This window comes from Scyliorhinus torazame, chromosome 2 (assembly GCF_047496885.1).
Source record: "Scyliorhinus torazame isolate Kashiwa2021f chromosome 2, sScyTor2.1, whole genome shotgun sequence".
In the NCBI taxonomy this organism is placed as follows: domain Eukaryota; kingdom Metazoa; phylum Chordata; class Chondrichthyes; order Carcharhiniformes; family Scyliorhinidae; genus Scyliorhinus; species Scyliorhinus torazame.
Genome location: NC_092708.1, coordinates 331,341,989 through 331,360,911, shown reverse-complemented (window position 1 = coordinate 331,360,911; position 18,923 = coordinate 331,341,989). Strand labels below are relative to the sequence as shown.

Below are 18,923 nucleotides of genomic sequence, written 5' to 3'. Positions count from 1 at the left end.
GCAGTTTGATTAAATAATGCTGTTGCAAAATGTTATCCCTGGTGTGATGAGCTGATGAATTAGGAAGTGCTTTTTATGAAAGCAACATTGCTGTGAAAGGTATCCTGTTCTCCAATTGTCACCGTGCAAATGCCAAACATTCACTTTTTTGAACGGATGAACAGACATCGTGCGACAATCACCAGGCAGGAATGTTCCCTTCCAGTCGGGGAACACTTCTTCAGTCAAGGGCATTCAGCTTCTGATCTTCGGGTAAACGTCCTCCAAGGCGGTGCAACAACGCAGAATCGCCGCCAGAAACAGATAGCCAAGTTCCACACGCATGAGTACGGCTTCAACGGGACGTTGGATTCATGTCTCATTACATTCACCCCCTACCATCTGGCCTGGGCTTGTGAAATCCCACCAACTGCCCTGGCCTGAGACAATTCACAACCTCTTTAACCTATGATTATCCCCCTCTCCAAACGCACCGTCTGGACCCGTAAAGACTTAATTACCCGCAAAGACACTCATTCAAAGTGTCATCTTGCATTGAATTTGTCTATAGATGTGTTTGTGGAACCCACCTCTTTATTCACCTGAGGAAGCAGCTGCGCTCCGAAAGCTAGTGATTTGAAACAAACCTATTGGACTTTAACCTGGTGTTGTAAGACTTCTTACTGTGCCCACCCCAGTCCAACGCCGGCATCTCCACATCATTAGGACTTTTGAGGAAACATGAAGATTTGTTATCGCATTTAACAGTATGTTTCTGCATTGTAGGTTAGATAGAAAACAAAAGCTCAGTAGGTCAGAAAATACTTTATCTTGCTATCGTCGTTCAGGAACAAATTATTGGGAATCTCCATAAGAGTCGGGCTAAGATGTTTGTATGTCATCAAATATACGACCCAAACACTTGAATAAATCTTGTATCCCACTTTCTACAACATTTACTTCATCAATGTCATTGGCCCAACCTTTTTGTAATTACATAGAACACAGAAAAATACAGCACGGAACAGGCCCTTCGGCCCGCGATGTTGTGCCGAACCTTTTGTCCTCGATTAATCATAGGACTGGCTAATATATTCGTAAAAAATAGAGGACTAGTGAAAGAAGAACCTTGTACTTTGTTGATCTCAAGTCTAGTAATTTTACTAGGTTTTGAAAGACATAAACTGCTGGGCAAATATTTCTTGAATCAGTTTAGGATATTAAATCTTTCTTTTGAAACTTGTCCTTAGCATTAATGAGAAAAGTCAGAAACACTGTATCCTACACTTAACAAGGTTTTGAATTGCATTTTTCGAATTGACCAATTCAATGACTAAACTGCAACTCGAACTATGTACAGAGGGTTGATGAAGGAAATTTGAGGGTAAAACAACGATGGTGGGCATGGTGAGTGTCATCAAGTCCATCTTAAATCAGATGGAGGGTGAGGGCTGGGAAATAGAATTGGAGTTGTTTGCAGGGAAGAGAAGAGAGTGTATGCAGTTGTGGAGAGATTTAAAAATCATATAGGATTTGTGGTTGAGATAATCGGTTCATGGATTGGCAAATCTCCAGAACAGCGGAGACAATGAAGTTAAACCTTGATGCTAAAGCATAAAAGATAAATAGGAAGATGAATGGATCATTCAACCCTTCAATCTGTTCTGTTCAGTTAGATTAAATCTGATTTTTTTATTCTTTAATGACACTTGGGCATTACCAGCCAGTCCACTATTTTTATTGTCCATCCCTAATTCTGCCATACGAGGGTGGTGGTGAGCTGCTGCCTTGAACCGTTGCAGTCCACAGTACTGTTTGGGAGGGTGTTCCAGGATTTTGACCCAGCAGCAATGAAGGATTGGCAATACAGTTCTAAGTCAGGATGATGTATGACTTGGAGGGGAACCTGCAGGTTCTCGTACATTCGCTGACCTTTCTAGGTAATTGAGGTTGTGAGTTGGAAGGTGCTGTTGAAGGAGACTTGGTGAGTTGCTGCAATACAACTTGTAGATGGTACACACTGCTGCTATTTCAGGATGGTGCTGCAGGGGGTGGATGTTGAAGCGTGGATGGGTTGCCAATCAAGCCTCATTGGTGTTGTTGGAGTTGCACTCACCCAGGAAGATGGGCAGTATTCCGTCACACTCCTGTCTTGTGCCTTGCAGATGATAGACAGGTTTTGGGCAATCAGGTGGTGAGTTACTCGCCACAGACCTCCTGGTCTCTATTTGCCTGCCTTTTCTCCATATTCCTAGATGCTTTTGCCCAACAAAAAATTTACCTGTCTCCTTTTTTTTATAATAGAAATTTAGAGTACCCAATTATTTTTTTTCCAATTAAGGGGCAATTTAGCATGGCCAATCCACCTCTCTGTCCCACTTGCAGCTATGCTGTCTGAACCCTCACTGTGAGTGAAGGTTTAGAAGAGCATCCGCGAGAGGGAGAAAGCGAGCAAAAGTAATCGTAAATAGGAATGTCAGGCAGGGCAATGCTGAGAGGGGGCGACCCTCTGGAGTGGGGGAAACTGCTCCAAAATGGCACCAATCGGGTCACGCACCCTCCGGCTCCTGCATGAAACAATTCCGATTCCTCAAATATTGCTCCTGTATAAGTTGACCCCCTACATTGCCTAAAAATGTGGTTTCAAAAACTTGAATTTTACATGTGTATACACAGTGATTCCCATTTTAAGACTGTATCCCCATATGCAGTATTTCCTGGTGGGAACAGTGCCTCACTATCTTCCAAATCCCTTTATCATTTTTTAAAACATCAATTAAATCACCCCCTCAACCTCGGTCAATGCGGGCAAATTTACACCATTTAAAGCTTTAAGTCCTTGTATCGTTCTGATGAATCTGTACACCAACAGTCCAAGGCAAAATGTCTTTCCTAAGTTGCAGGACCAAAATGGAACTTAATACTGCAAATGGCCTCTGACTAAAACTTTGTCTACTGAAGCATTGGTTCCTTAGTTTTTAACTCGGGGTTTGGAATACAAAAATAACATTCCAATAGCTTTTCTGATTGCTTTTAGTGGTTTTTGTACACTTGATAACCAAATACATCCCTTTGCACCTGCGCAGTTCACAGCCTAGCTCATTATCAAGAAAATATTCAAATTTGACTTTTTCGGATCCAGAGTTATGACCTCCCAATTCGCCAAATTGGTTCCCTCTGTTAATTCATGCAGTAGAAACCAGATGCCAATCTTTTTACTTAATTCAAATTCTGTAACTATAATATGTCTAGTATTGACAAATGCTTGCCTCTTCTCCAACCAACAGTATCTCACAAATCTCTCCTGATGCACTTTTGAGTAACAATCAATTAAACAAATTGACTAATGAACAAATCATAAGTTCCTTAAAGGGGGAAAAACTTTGAACAAATAAGTTCACTCAGAATCAGTGCTGCTGAAACCTGGGATTAAACCAAGGACCTTTAGAAATCCAGTCTAATGCTTTTGCAACTGAGCTATTTCAGCCTTCATACAGTCTCTCATTAAAGATTATTTTGTAAACTAATGAATGGCTAAATAGTCCCTTAAAGGGCACTGTAACAAAGACACAATTTTAAAGGAAATTTATCCAACCTGATTAAAATCATGTTCCTGGGAGAGTTGGTGCATTTCAGCCCCTGCAGCACCCATAAATATTTTTATTAAAACTGCCTGCCTTAAAAATATTATTTTTTCCTGGATGAGTGCAGCTCCAGTGACATTCAAGGAGCTTAACACCATCCAGGACAAAGTGACCTGCACGATTAGTGCCCCATCTACAAACATTAGGGGAGGCAGCGGCGTAGTCGTATTGTCACTGGACTAGTAATCTAGACGCCCAGGATGATGCTCGGGGACCCGGGTTTGAATCCACCACGGCAGATGGTGAAATTTGAATTCAGTAAAAATTGGAATTAGAAGTCTAATGGCGACCATGAAACCATTGCCAATTGTTGTAAAAACCCGTCTGGTTCCGCCTGCCTTACCTGGTCTGGCCTACATGTCACTCGCATGCTGTGGTTTACTCTTAAAATTGCCACTTAGTTCGAAGGCATTTAGGGGTGGGCAACAAATGCTGGCCTTGCCTGGGATGCCCACATCCCATAAAAAGTAAGTTCACTCCCTCCACCACTGACACACAGTGGCAAGTGTGTGTACCATCTACAAGATGCACTACAAGGCTCCTCAGACAGCACCTTCCAAACCCATGACCACTACCATCTAAATGGACAAAGGCAGCAGATACATGGGAACATCATCTCCAGGAAGTTCCACTCCAAGCTACTCACCATCCTGACTTGGAAATATATCATCGTTTCTTCACTGTTGCTGGGTCAAAATCCTGGAACTCCTTCCCTGACAGCACTGGGGATATACCAGTTCAAGAAGGCAGCTCACCACTTCTAAAGGCAATTGGAAATAGGCAATAAGTGTAAGCCTAGCACTGATGCTAACATATCATGAACAAATAAAATAAAAATATTAACTTTTTATTTCTCAGCAACTTTCCCATTCTCACTCTGAGTGGTCAGATTGGTAACTTGCAAGGTGGCTGGGTGTTTATACGGAACTGGTGCTAAGTACCGCATTCTTGCATTATGATACTTGTTGACAGTGTGCAGACATGCACCAGACACAGAGGCCAATTAAGGAGCCATCGAATCCAGATCACCAGACTCGTCCAACTCTGGGTATGAGATGCTCTCGCTCAGGGCATGAGATGCTCCCGCTCGGGGTCTGAGATGCTCCCGCTCTGGGTCTGAGATGCTCCCGCTCTGGGTCTGGGATGCTCCCGCTCTGGGTCTGGGATGCTCCCGCTCTGGGTCTGGGATGCTCCCGCTCTGGGTCTGGGATGCTCCCGCTCTGGGTCTGGGATGCTCCCGCTCTGGGTCTGGGATGCTCCCGCTCTGGGTCTGAGATGCTCCCGCTCTGGGTCTGGGATGCTCCCGCTCTGGGTCTGGGATGCTCCCGCTCTGGGTCTGGGATGCTCCCGCTCTGGGTCTGGGTGGGATGCTCCCGCTCTGGGTGTGGGACGTTCCCGCTCTGGGGCTGGGACGCCCCCGCTCTGGGACTGGGACGCCCCCGCTCTGGGACTGGGACGCCCCCGCTCTGGGACTGGGACGCCCCCGCTCTGGGACTGGGACGCCCCCGCTCTGGGACTGGGACGCCCCCGCTCTGGGACTGGGACGCCCCCGCTCTGGGACTGGGACGCCCCCGCTCTGGGACTGGGACGCCCCCGCTCTGGGACTGGGACGCCCCCGCTCTGGGACTGGGACGCCCCCGCTCTGGGACTGGGACGCCCCCGCTCTGGGACTGGGACGCCCCCGCTCTGGGACTGGGACGCCCCCGCTCTGGGACTGGGACGCCCCCGCTCTGGGACGTCCCCGCTCTGGGACTGGGACGCCCCCGCTCTGGGACTGGGACGCCCCCGCTCTGGGACTGGGACGCCCCCGCTCTGGGACTGGGACGCCCCCGCTCTGGGACTGGGACGCCCCCGCTCTGGGAGTGGGACGCCCCCGCTCTGGGAGTGGGACGCCCCCGCTCTGGGAGTGGGACGCCCCCGCTCTGGGAGTGGGACGCCCCCGCTCTGGGAGTGGGACGCCCCCGCTCTGGGAGTGGGACGCCCCCGCTCTGGGAGTGGGACGCCCCCGCTCTGGGAGTGGGACGCCCCCGCTCTGGGAGTGGGACGCCCCCGCTCTGGGAGTGGGACGCCCCCGCTCTGGGAGTGGGACGCCCCCGCTCTGGGAGTGGGACGCCCCCGCTCTGGGAGTGGGACGCCCCCGCTCTGGGAGTGGGACGCCCCCGCTCTGGGAGTGGGACGCCCCCGCTCTGGGAGTGGGACGCCCCCGCTCTGGGAGTGGGACGCCCCCGCTCTGGGAGTGGGACGCCCCCGCTCTGGGAGTGGGACGCCCCCGCTCTGGGAGTGGGACGCCCCCGCTCTGGGACTGGGACGCCCCCGCTCTGGGACTGGGACGCCCCCGCTCTGGGACTGGGACGCCCCCGCTCTGGGACTGGGACGCCCCCGCTCTGGGACTGGGACGCCCCCGCTCTGGGACTGGGACGCCCCCGCTCTGGGACTGGGACGCCCCCGCTCTGGGACTGGGACGCCCCCGCTCTGGGACTGGGACGCCCCCGCTCTGGGACTGGGACGCCCCCGCTCTGGGACTGGGACGCCCCCGCTCTGGGACTGGGACGCCCCCGCTCTGGGACTGGGACGCCCCCGCTCTGGGACTGGGACGCCCCCGCTCTGGGACTGGGACGCCCCCGCTCTGGGACTGGGACGCCCCCGCTCTGGGACTGGGACGCCCCCGCTCTGGGACTGGGACGCCCCCGCTCTGGGACTGGGACGCCCCCGCTCTGGGACTGGGACGCCCCCGCTCTGGGACTGGGACGCCCCCGCTCTGGGACTGGGACGCCCCCGCTCTGGGACTGGGACGCCCCCGCTCTGGGACTGGGACGCCCCCGCTCTGGGACTGGGACGCCCCCGCTCTGGGACTGGGACGCCCCCGCTCTGGGACTGGGACGCCCCCGCTCTGGGACTGGGACGCCCCCGCTCTGGGACTGGGACGCCCCCGCTCTGGGACTGGGACGCCCCCGCTCTGGGACTGGGACGCCCCCGCTCTGGGACTGGGACGCCCCCGCTCTGGGACTGGGACGCCCCCGCTCTGGGACTGGGACGCCCCCGCTCTGGGACTGGGACGCCCCCGCTCTGGGACTGGGACGCCCCCGCTCTGGGAGTGGGACGCCCCCGCTCTGGGAGTGGGACGCCCCCGCTCTGGGAGTGGGACGCCCCCGCTCTGGGAGTGGGACGCCCCCGCTCTGGGAGTGGGACGCCCCCGCTCTGGGAGTGGGACGCCCCCGCTCTGGGAGTGGGACGCCCCCGCTCTGGGAGTGGGACGCCCCCGCTCTGGGAGTGGGACGCCCCCGCTCTGGGAGTGGGACGCCCCCGCTCTGGGAGTGGGACGCCCCCGCTCTGGGAGTGGGACGCCCCCGCTCTGGGAGTGGGACGCCCCCGCTCTGGGAGTGGGACGCCCCCGCTCTGGGAGTGGGACGCCCCCGCTCTGGGAGTGGGACGCCCCCGCTCTGGGAGTGGGACGCCCCCGCTCTGGGAGTGGGACGCCCCCGCTCTGGGAGTGGGACGCCCCCGCTCTGGGACTGGGACGCCCCCGCTCTGGGAGCGGGACGCCCCCGCTCTGGGAGCGGGACGCCCCCGCTCTGGGAGCGGGACGCCCCCGCTCTGGGAGCGGGACGCCCCCGCTCTGGGACTGGGACTGGTAATTTTATGCTTAGGCTGTATAGGTGGAACATATTAACCGGGAAGCTTCAGTTCAGTGGAGAGAAACCCTTATATTATTTTATAACAAATGTCAGTTGGAAAAAGTAAAGGTCTGCAGTTTGGTTTTGGTTAGTGTAATCTCTTATGGATTCTTGTATTGTGATCACCAAAACATTTTGTTTATGTGCTTTTGTTCATCTTTTTCTGCCTTAGACGGTGCCATATTTCGACCCACTCCTCTGTATGGCCAACCCTCGTGGTGGGGTGATGATGACATGGATAACAAAGGAGAAAGAGATGAATCCAAAAAAACAGGAGATCCCAGCAATGGTATTTGGCTACTGAAATTAACACAGATTATGATCCTTAAAAGTGCCAGCCTAAACCTTGTAAATTCCATCTCCATAAAATGTCATCTGATTATTGAGAATCTGTTTAGCATACATTTCAGACATGCTTTGATTGAAATCACTTATCAGTTTGAGAAGGAAGGTGGAGGAGAATCAATCAATTAACTTTCACTGCAGGGACCATGGCCTGAACTTGCGTGCAGGCGGAGCGCATCTCCAAAGTGGTGGTGGAGGCCTGGATCTGGAAGTTCCGAACCCAGATCTCATCATTTTCATTTGGGAAGGAATAGAAGGCAGGCCGAACTTTGGACATCTGTAGCTCATGGAGGCAGCTGTACATGTTAAAGTACAGCTACCTTCAGTCTGATCTGATTTTCACAATGAGGGCATGGGAAACATAACCTGTGCACATTAGACCCGGTAGGAGAAGGTCTAATGAGTTCTTTAGGGAGGTAGGGTACCTTTTTGGGTATGGTACTGGGACAGCTTTGGGAGAAGTGAGGTGGCTGTTGGGATTGTTAAAAGTATACTGAATGTGTGTAAGAGGATAAACTAAGTGGAACTATGAAAGGGAACAGTTCAGCTGTCAAGGAACTAAATCCCCTGCCCGCTAAATTTTGAAAAGAAAAAATAGCTGCAGTGTTTTTCTGCCCATGATGGGTAATGGTGGGTTGGCATCGAGGGTGTAAGGGCAGAGTGGTGGATGGGGAGCATAGTTGGCATGGGTTAGCAGCAAGTTGGCATAGGGCTATAAAGAGCCATGCAGGGGTGGGTGCAGGGGCATGAGTTGGCACGAAGGGTATGAAGTACCATTGCGGTTTGGTTGGTGAGGCATGAGATGGCATGAGTTGGATGGGACATTGGAAGTGAATGAGTGCTGGAAAGTTTATTTCTTTAGTGTCATTCTTTTCTACACAGCCGAGACAAAGTGCCGGGACTTTTCACCAGTTTGCCTCGACCTGGCAGCCTACAAACACTTTTGGGGGCAGTGGGCATGACTCTCATAAAGCCCGGTTCCCCTCGAACAAAAATCTGAACCTCCAGGACAATTTTCCGCCAGTCGGGTTTGTAGAGCCATGAATTCTCCCAGCTCTGCACACCCGACACATTCATATGTAGGAATGTTAAAAGTAGAGAAGCCAATTATCAGTATTTTTAAACATGCTTGTTTAATTTTAATAAAATAAATTATAAGACAGCAACACATTTGAGCTTATGCATATTCAACAGACCAACAGTCAGTCACTTTCTCAAGAACTATCTGTCAGCCTTAAGCACCTCCCACCCAATTTCACAGAGGCACTCTTCCTTCCTCCCCACTCTATTCTGGCAATTCAAAGGCACTGTTTGACCAGAGCTGCCCGCGCTCTGCAACTCCCTCATTCTAGTTCAGAGAAGTACCAGTAAAAGATCTTCATCTCCCACCCCAGCTCACAGATGCTCTCCCTCCTTTGTGATATTCTAACTCACTGGTGCTATCTCTGTTTCTATCTGATGCAGTTGCGGATAAGTACGAAAGTGAGATGAGTAGCTGTCAACAGTATATAATCTTGTATTGAAACAAAACCACAGTCAGATATAAATTGCAACTGGGAAATTATCAAGTAGAGTTTCAGCAATTTTTCAACCAGGTTCCACATTGCATTGTAAAATCTGATCTTTCTCCGAAAAAACTTATGAATTGTGTATTGCTTAGACATTCCATAGGAATGAATATATTCCTTTTATATCTTAGTATTTCATCTTTAAAAGATCCTTTCACTCTCTTCCACCCGCTCTCTTCTTCTTTCCCCCCCCCACCAACCCACTTCCAGTGAGAATGTAAGTTTGGGTGCTATATCTTAAGTAGGTTAATTTGGAGCCTTTATAGGAGCACATTTTTCTTAAATTCTGTAATGTCATCTGTTTGAGCTGTCCTTCTCAAGATTGCCCCTGCATTATGTCCTTTTCAGTTAATGGGTAAACTTGTATATATTGAACACAGATCTACCATCATTCTCCTGTATCTGTACAAATATGTGTCTAAACGTATGCTACATTCAAATCTGCTAGAGAATAATTGTATAGTGCACTGTATACATAATTTAAAACCAATTTCTGCATTTTTAGAAATTATTTTTAGTCTCCAGCGGAAGAAATCAATACTTTAACATAACCATTGTGGACAAGTACTGTGCATGTATACATGCACTTAGTAGTCAATAGAATGGTTTTGCAGTGGTGTCATGGTCACCTTGGCAAATACCGCACTCAATTTATGCACACCAAAATTGTGCAACAAAGGAAAATGAATGAGCAGATAATGTCTCTTTGATAGTGGGTGATATTGTTTGGCAGGATGCCTAGGCAACATAGTGCTTTGCTTTCACCAGTGCCATTGAATATTTTACACCCACCACAAAAGGAATACATTTCCAGAGCACAGCAACTCTGGTGACGCTTGAGTTAATACTTGTGTTCAGTTTCCCTGAGTGAAGCTTAAACCCAAGTACTCTAATCCAAGCTCTCTCCAATGCAAACTATTTGGAAGTTTAGATTCCATATTGTTTCCAATGTTCAGATGATTTGTACAACATTTACCAAACATAATTGCATAAATTTAACTGCAACACATGAGCATTCCTTTGATACATCATTTTTAACAGCTGTTATTATGATTTATGACTTTTAGACAGTGCCTCACTCATGCCCTTCCTGCCGCTCTCCTTTCCTCCAATGCTGTGCTGTTCTTGTATCTGCCTACGGTGTAGGTGGCTGAAGAATGATGAAGTATAGATTGCCTACCTGGAAGGGTCCTATTCATTGTTCCAATGATAGACAGCTTAACTAAATCGACTTCAGTGTACAATTTTTTTCTCGTCCATCAAAAATAATTACACCTGGTCTGCATAGAAATGTAATTAAAAATTCTGGAATACCTACTAGGTTGTTGCTCCTGTTTTCATGGAGCTTGTAAATTGTACAGCTGACTTGACTGAAATGTTTACCTATCCTTACTGGTCCATTTCTTACTAAGCAATTTAATACTAGGCATCACTCACATTTCATCTTCCACATGCAAGTTTCATGCATTAAATTATGTCGGCTTAAGGGAGCTCAAGTGCACACAGTTTATTGCTCATCAAACTTATAGAAACTTTTACATCAAAAAGGGCGCAATCTACTGGCCATGTCCCGCTTGAACAGGAGTTAGGCGTGGCTGGTAGATGCCAGAGGAAGCCTCCCGCGGGCTTCCCGACAGCCAGTATGCCTCATGCGATCAGGATCCCGCCCATAATGGGGATGATCGAGCCGTGCTCGCTTAAGTCAGTTTTAAACGGACTTTAGCGTGCTCACCTGGGATCGACCAACTTCCCCAGGAAGGCCCCAGCTGGATGCCATTCAGTACCGGTCCACACAAATGTAGACTAGGCAGAGCAGCACCCTGGAAGTCTGGTCAGGGCCTGATGGGAGGTCATACTCGTGAAAGGAGGGCGGATTCGGGGGCTGGTTTAGCACACTGGGCTAAATCGCTGGCTTTTAAAGCAGACCAGGGCAGGCCAGCAGCACGGTTCAATTCCCGTTCCAGCCTCCCTGAACAGGCGCTGGAATGTGGCGACTAGGGTCTTTTCACAGTAACTTAATTTGAAGCCTACTTGTGACAATAAGCGATTTTCATTTCATTTCATTTCATTTCGAGAGGGGTATGAAGGGTGGGGTGGGGGGTGGGGTGGGGGGGGTGCGGTACAAGGCAGGCCTCTGGATTGTTGGGGAGGAGTGGGTGAAGGGTGGAGGTTCTGGAAGGAGGGGGGCCTGTAAGGGGTTGTGGGGGGGCTGAAGAGGAGTGGGACCCCATAGCGGCATGTCCTCACTTTTGGGGGGGGGGGGGAGAGAGAGAGAGGGGGTGAAGGTAATGCCCATCTGTGTTGGGTGGGGTCATTTCTCATGGGTGGAGGATGTGGGGGACCCTCACACTCACTTGGAGATTGGGGCACCTTTTCAAAATGGCACCCCATCTCTGAGGAGCCGGTCTGGCCATGAGTTCCGCTGCCCTGTGATTAAAATAATTCCAAATGTGAACTTAACTGGTCAGAAGCTCCCCAGGCCCCCAAAAAGTGACTAAGGGCGTGATTTAACTACTGCGTTACACCTGGCACAGATTGAGGCGAGCCGGTTAGATCACAGGAGAAGCCCAAATCTGAATCCACGGCAGACGCTGTCCGTTTCTGATGTAACCAGCCCGCTCCAGTAGCCGTGATCCAGACGTGGCGAGAAACCAGTAAAGATCAACCTCCACCTCATTAACAGGAAGGACCCCCTATCTAGCAGCCTCCCGCTATCTAAGGTCCTCCCCAGAGAATCCCCAGCCGGACCCCATTCAGTACTAGTCTACACAAGCGTGGACCAGGCGGATCAACACCCGAGGGATGTATCGGGCTATTTTTGGCCTCTGGGTAGTCGGGGACAGGGCAGGGTGGCCCCCGGATCTCACCCTGGCACTGCCACCCTGGCACTGCCACCCTGGCATTGCCAAGATGCCCATTGCAAAGTCAGCAGGATCACTGTTAGACTGCCCGGGTGGCATGGCCAAGGGTCAGGCCATGTGGGGGTGCATGCTCAAGAAAGAAGGGTGGAGGGGGAGTATGAAGAGTGGGGCGGTGCAAGGCAGGTATGAACGGGCCTCTGGAAGGTTGCAGGGGAGTGTGGTAAAGGATGGGGTTCCTGGAAAATGGGCTCCTAATGAGGGCAGGGAAAGGTCTGAAAAGGAGGGGACCCTCAGCGACCCCATTGTGGGGTGTCATTACTTGGAGGGGGGTGGTGGTGTAATGCCCATATGTGTTGCCGGGGGGGTGGGGGGGTGGGGGGGGGAAGACACATTACCAATGGGTGCGGGGTGTGGGGGACCCACATGCTCACTTGGAGATCAGGGCACCCTTTCACAATGGCACCCCGATTTCTGAGCAGCCGACCTGGCCAGCGATTTTAGCCCCCCAGTGATGAATATAATTCCAAGTGTGCGCTAAACCGGCGAGAATCTCCCCAGGGTCCAAAAAATGATTGTGTGGTTAGATAGCTGTGGGCAACTCGCCGACAGAGCCGGCGGGAAACTCCCAGCCAAACCCACCACAGATGACACTTGGAAACCTTACTGTTAGATCGCGCCCTTAATCTATAGTGGGAGAATGTTTCCCAAACAAATTTACAAAATATTTTTTGAATGACAAGTCAATGAGGCTTCCAAAATAACTTCTAATTTCACAACTTAATCTGTGCATAATATTATATTGATGTTTATTTCCGTTTAGCTATTTTTAAAATATATGCCAGGAATGCTTTTGTGTGGAGTGGTGTGGTTTCATGTTATTTTAAGTCTTTTTCCGGCTGGAAGTGACTTGTGTTTTTTTTTTTTAAGACGCTATAAGACAAAAACATTTTTTTAAAGGAAATCTTTTATTTTGCAACTTTCCTTGCGTATTGCAATTTTCCTCCCGTGTTTTATTGCTGTCCCATACAAAAGACTATTATTTCTACTCTACTATTGCTTTAAAAAAGTGCTTATGAAATCAAAGTGCTGGAAATACTCAGCAGTTCTGGTGACGTCTGTGGTGAGAGAAAAACAGAATTAGCGTTTTGAGTCCAATGTGACTTCAGGAGAGTCATAGTCTACTCAAAACGTTAAGTGTTTCTCTCCCCAGATTCTGCCGGACCTGTTAAGTATTTCTAGCACTTCCTGTTTTTATTTCAGTTTTCCAGCATCTGCAGCATTTTGCTCTTATTACACTCTGTAGGTCTCAAAATGTTCTAGGTCACTGATTAAAAAAAAACACAATTTTGACTCTTTAACTTGACATTTGATGGCCCAGTTATGTTATCCATAGAAATAAAACCAATAAGGTATGGTTGTAAAATGTACCTGCTACGTGTATATTTGAAATAGGGTTATTCTACAACAATACGGAGGTTCCTAGATGTCCGATCTGTTTTGTAAGTAATTTGAAAATGACAGTGTTACAGATTTCCAATAATACTAACACAGGCATGATTTAGTATTTTGGAAAATTTGCACCAAATATTGAGATAACTAATCTCAGAAATATTTGCGTATATCTTTTTAAAAGGTAAATCCTGTGCATACTTCTGAATGTATGGCAGTACTAATGTCAATGACCAGATGAATTTACATAATGTTTGAATCCATCTTTAGATTTATCTATATTTTAAAATAGATGAGTGCAATGTTTTGGAACAGTTGAGAGTTAAATTCAAAGTCGCTGAATGTAGTGACGGAGCTTAGTAAGGCCATGTAAAAAGGAAAACAAAGTACTGGAAACGTATTTGGAGGGATAGAATTGAAAAGCACAGAAACTGTAAACCTGTACGGAACCTTGGTCAGAGTGGAAAATTTGACAGCCTTATTTAAAAAAAACAAGAATACAAGGAGATTCCTCATAATTACAGGCCAGTCAATTTAACATCTGTTGTGTATAACCTTTTAGAAACATCAGGGGGAAAAATAAATCTGGCACTTTGGGATGGGGTTAATTGAGGAAAGCCAACACAGACTGTAAAAGAGAGATCACACTTGACTACTTCAGCAAAAAGTTCAATTAGATTAGAAGAGTTGGTGGATGAAGGGAAACCAGTGAATGTTGTCCATATGAATACGAGGAAAGCCTTGGACAACGTTCCACTTAAAAGGCTGTTTAACAAAATTGAAGCTTGTGCAATTGTCAACTTGGAGAAACATGATTGGCTTAAAGTTGGGAAAACTTGTTACATGGTTGTTTTTCAGAATGGAGGATGACAGACAGTGGTGTGTCTCCTCCCCCCCCCCCCCCCCCCCCCCCCCCCCCACCACCACCACCACCACCACCACCACCACCACCCACCACCACCTCCACCACCACCACCACCACCACCACCACCACCACCCATGGGTCACAGCTTGGATATTGAATTTCAAAATTTGCTAATGATTCGAAACTTGGAGGTGTGGGTGGCAAAATGATACCAAATGACTGCAACAGAACATGGCTCGGCTATCAGAACAGATGGAATGCAATACAGAGAAGTGTGAGGTGATGCATTTTGGGCAGATGAAATATAGAGGGACAATATAGACTGAATTGCACAGTTCTAAAAAGAGTACAGGGACAAAGGACTTGGGGTATCACATGCAGAGTTCTTTGAAGGTAACAGGACATATTGAGAGAGTGGTTAACAAAGCACATGGGATTCTGCACTTCATAAATAGAGATATTCGGTGCAAAAGCAAGGAAATTATTCGGAATCTGTATAAACGTGGTTAGACCACAACTATTAGTTCTGGACCCCCCAATTTGGGAAAGATATGTGGGCCCTTTAGGTTGGAGAAACTGGATTTGTTCTTCTTGGAGCAAAGAAGATTTGAGGAGATTTGATAGATGTTAACTAAATGATGACTCGTTTAGATAAGGTAGACCAAGAAAAGCTGTTCTCATTTACTGGTGATGCAGGGATTAGGGAACATGCACTTAATGTTTTGGGAAGTAAGTTAGGAAGGAAGAACTTCCTTGCACAGTAAGTGGTGATAACCTTGAACTTGTTGCCTTTGAGGCTGTTGGAAGGGGAGATGGTGAATGGTTTCAAAAGGAAACTGGATGGGCGAGGGGAATAAACATACAGGGATGGAGCAGGGGACTGATTGCATTGCTCCAAAAAGAGCCAGCATGGACTTGATGCACCGAACAGCCACCTCTTGTGCCGCAATGACTTCAGGACTCTTATGAAATCACATCACTGTACATGGTTCTGATCTACATTTTAGATATAGAGACACTGAAAAAGGCACGAAGAAGATTCGGATAGGTCTTTGCCAGAACTGAGGATACACTTATCAAAGAAACGCTGTACAGGCTAGGACTATTTTCACTAGAATGTTTATATTTGTGGGGCAAGACCAAAACTAGATGCTGTTAATAGGAGGCAGTCTCTAATATATCCAGTGGAGAATTCAGGTGAAATTCCTTTTACCAAAGCATGTTAGAATGTGGAACTTGCCACCATAACAGATTGTTGATGTGACTAGTATAAATGCATTTAAGGTGAAGTTAGATAAATACATGAGGGAGAAAGGGATCGAAGGATATGCTAATAGGACTAGATGAAGAGAAGTGGGAGGGCACTCATGTAGAGCCTAAACATTGGAATTGACCAGCTGAATGGCCTGTTTTTGTGCTGTGTTATGTATAGCTTTAGTGGCAAAACAAAAAGAATGGTGGTTCAGATTCTGTAGTGGTAATGACCGAAAAACTGCCGCTGTTTGATTTTATTACTCCACTGAAACTGACAGCAACTCTGGGGGAGCCCCATTTGCACAGAATAACATGGAAAAACACAAGTTATTGTCAGTGATACTATGCTTCTCCAAAGGGTGCTCTGTTGATGCATCCCTCAACTGCAGTCAATGGGAAATCTGAATTGGTGAGAACGTCCATACTTGCATTGTCCTAATTTAAAATTTGTAAAACGTTGAATGAGCTGTAACCGGGTTTATAGTGTGTATTAAGTTCATAATTATTGAGCACCCTCTAAGGCACTGAAAATCTAATTTTATTTTTACGGCGTGTCAAATTTCTCCCTGATAATTCCACATTTTAAAAACTTTTTTTGTAAGTCTGTTTATATCGATATTTTAACTTCTATCTAAATCCAATCAGCATTTACCTTTGCACTCTGAGAAGTTAAATCAAAAGTAAAGGATGAAGTGCTTTAAACTTCAGACTTTGAATAATTCAATGTGATTGGCCAGGTAAAAATGCTCTCCCATTACAAACCTATCCCATTTGGTACCAGATGAATGCTGAAGATATTTTGTTCATCGTGTACAGTAAGCATAGCCAATATAAATATCAGTAGTCTGCCTTTTTTAATGTGCTCCGTTACCAGTAAGCGAAGTACTTGTTAAAGGTAACCTCAGCAGGTCACAACACTAGTTGATATTGCAACCCTGCTAGGCCCACATTGGAGCATGCTTCAAAAAGGCAACCCTCTCTATTGCTCTTAAAGTCAGCAGAAGTTGTCAGTGAGACCTTTGAGTGTGTATTTTGTAGGTTTAATCACAATATCTACGTGAATTGTTATCTGCATAGCATTACCCTACCTCTGCCCATGTGCTGCTGAAACCCAGAGCCATGTATTTTGTCACCTCAGAACTCAACTATTTTTACTACTTTTATTGACCTCCCATTCGCCCCACCTTGTGTCAACTTTAGCTCCCTTAACCTCTCAATTATCGCCGCCCTCCTGCTTTTTGACTAAGTTCCAGTGCCTCATCTAATACCTACTTTGTTTCACCATTCATTATTTCCTCTTGGCTCTCTGCAAAGTATTTTGGCATCATTAATGGCGGTAGCATTCTCTTGAATTTTGGGTTGCTTTTACTTAAGAAACTGGTGCACCAACAGCAGTCATGTTAGTAAGTTTTATCAAAGACACTGGAGGAGTAAAATCCAGAAAATAGGTACACCGTAGGGGTGACGGAGGGTGAGAGATGGGAAGCATTGATTAAAAGCCCTTATTCATGATTAATTTTGATGTATTTATTCTACTCCATAGATAATTCCAAAGATATACCAAGAAGTGACCAGGAAATCAATGGAAACGTTCCAGATTATAAAGACTTTGGAGAAAAATCTCTCTATTCATTTCGAAGAGAGCCCAGCTACTTTGAAATTCCAACAAAAGAATTTCAACAGCCATCCAAGTCTCCAGACTGCGAGGTTCATGAAATTCCAACAAAGGATACAGATACAATACAGTCTTCTCGAGTTCAGAGTCATGCTTCTTTTACTATTGAATTTGATGATTGCACCCCAGGCAAAATTAAAATAAAGGATCATGTGACCAAATTTCCCTTGAGGCAGCGGAAGGTTCAGCAGGTGGAAAAAATACCTGTACAAGGGGGCGTACTGTCAGCGGAGAATAAAGTAGTTGACTGGCTAGTTCAGAATGATCCGAGCCTGATGTTGAAAAGGCAGGCCCAAAGGGACGTATACAGCACCAAAAGTGATCACCAGATTCCCATAAAGACTCTTAAAGGTATTGTATTTCTTATGTTGACCCTAGTAGGAGATTAAAATTCCACATACCTTGCTTTCAAATACCAACTGGACTTCTGTTTTTATAATGGTTCATCATTTAATTTTACCAAAAATAGGTTATTCAATGCCCACACTGAGCACAGCTATTCTTCTTGGGTGTCTGCTGTAACTTCAGAATCCCCAGAGAAATTGCACAAGCAGTTGTTCACGCTGTCCAATTTTTCTGCAAAGTCTGCTGAACCCCTGTGGAAACGCAACCTCTGCGTACTTTCAGAAGGGGCAATTTATCAAATTATTTTTAAAAATGCAAAGTGTAACAGGTTTCCCAAATGTTACCTAGCGTTGGTTGATTTGTTTACCGAAAGTCAGTTTGTCAGGTACACTTAGCTGCTGTTGCTAATTTACACATTTGCGAAGAAAGTAGCTCAACGAGGAAACAGCACTATATTAAAGGTTTTCCAGCAGCGAAGGTGTAAAATATGTCACTGCATAAAGAAAAGAAGTGAACTGGACAGCTACAGTTGAAGCCAAATATGTTACTGTGCCTCTTCTTAAACGAAGTAAAGGTGACTAGTGACTAACTGGGAATAGGGATTCAGACACTCCCTACTGTGCATACAATTTTTAAGATATGTATTTTTATTCAAGGCTTCTTGCATATATACACAAAAATATCACAAAACCAAAACATCAACCTGATCAACCTTGAAGAAATCAATGAACGGTTTCCACCTCCAGGTGAATGCCTCCTTCAGACCCCGCAAAGCGAAATTGACCATCTCCAACCACGGGAATCCTGCCAGGTCACTCACCCATATCCCTGCCTTCGGTGGCTCCGAGTCCCACCAGCACAACAAAATTGTCTCCGGGCTATCAGGGAGGCAAAAGGCCAACACGTCGGCCTCTCTCCCTACCTAAACTCCCGGATCTTCCAACACACCGAATATGCCACCTCCGTACTCTGGGCCTCTCTCACACCCAGAATCGCAGACATAATGGGCGGGATTCTCCCATCGGGCGGCTAAGTGCCGACCCCAGCGTAAAAACGGGAGTGTTTTACTCCGCGTCAGTGCCCGTTCCGGGACCCAATTCTGTAGCCCACCGGGGGCTAGCACGGCGCTGGAATGGCCCACGCCGCTCCAGCTGCCGATCCCGGCCTGAAGCCGGCGCCGCGGGGTCCGCGTGGCGCCAGCTAGCGAATGCGCAATGGCTTTCTCCCCGCGCCGGCCCCGACGCCAAAAGGCACAGGGCTCCAG

The 18,923-nt window shown here is 47.5% G+C and overlaps 1 protein-coding gene and 1 non-coding gene across 9 annotated transcripts in view; one reads left to right on the top strand and one right to left on the bottom strand.

Moving 5' to 3' along the window:
* The window catches only part of cep170ba (centrosomal protein 170Ba), a 95,180-nt gene that overhangs the window by 26,529 nt on the left and 49,728 nt on the right, over positions 1-18,923 (top strand). For all 8 annotated transcript variants that reach the window (XM_072489834.1, XM_072489838.1, XM_072489833.1 and 5 more), the window contains exons 7-8: positions 7,470-7,586; positions 17,183-17,665. In XM_072489834.1, coding sequence (XP_072345935.1) covers positions 7,470-7,586; positions 17,183-17,665 — 600 coding nt within the window. The remainder of the gene's footprint in view (positions 1-7,469; positions 7,587-17,182; positions 17,666-18,923) is intronic.
* Positions 3,394-3,466, bottom strand: trnas-gga (transfer RNA serine (anticodon GGA)). Its single transcript has one exon. It is a non-coding gene; the product is annotated as a tRNA-Ser (tRNA).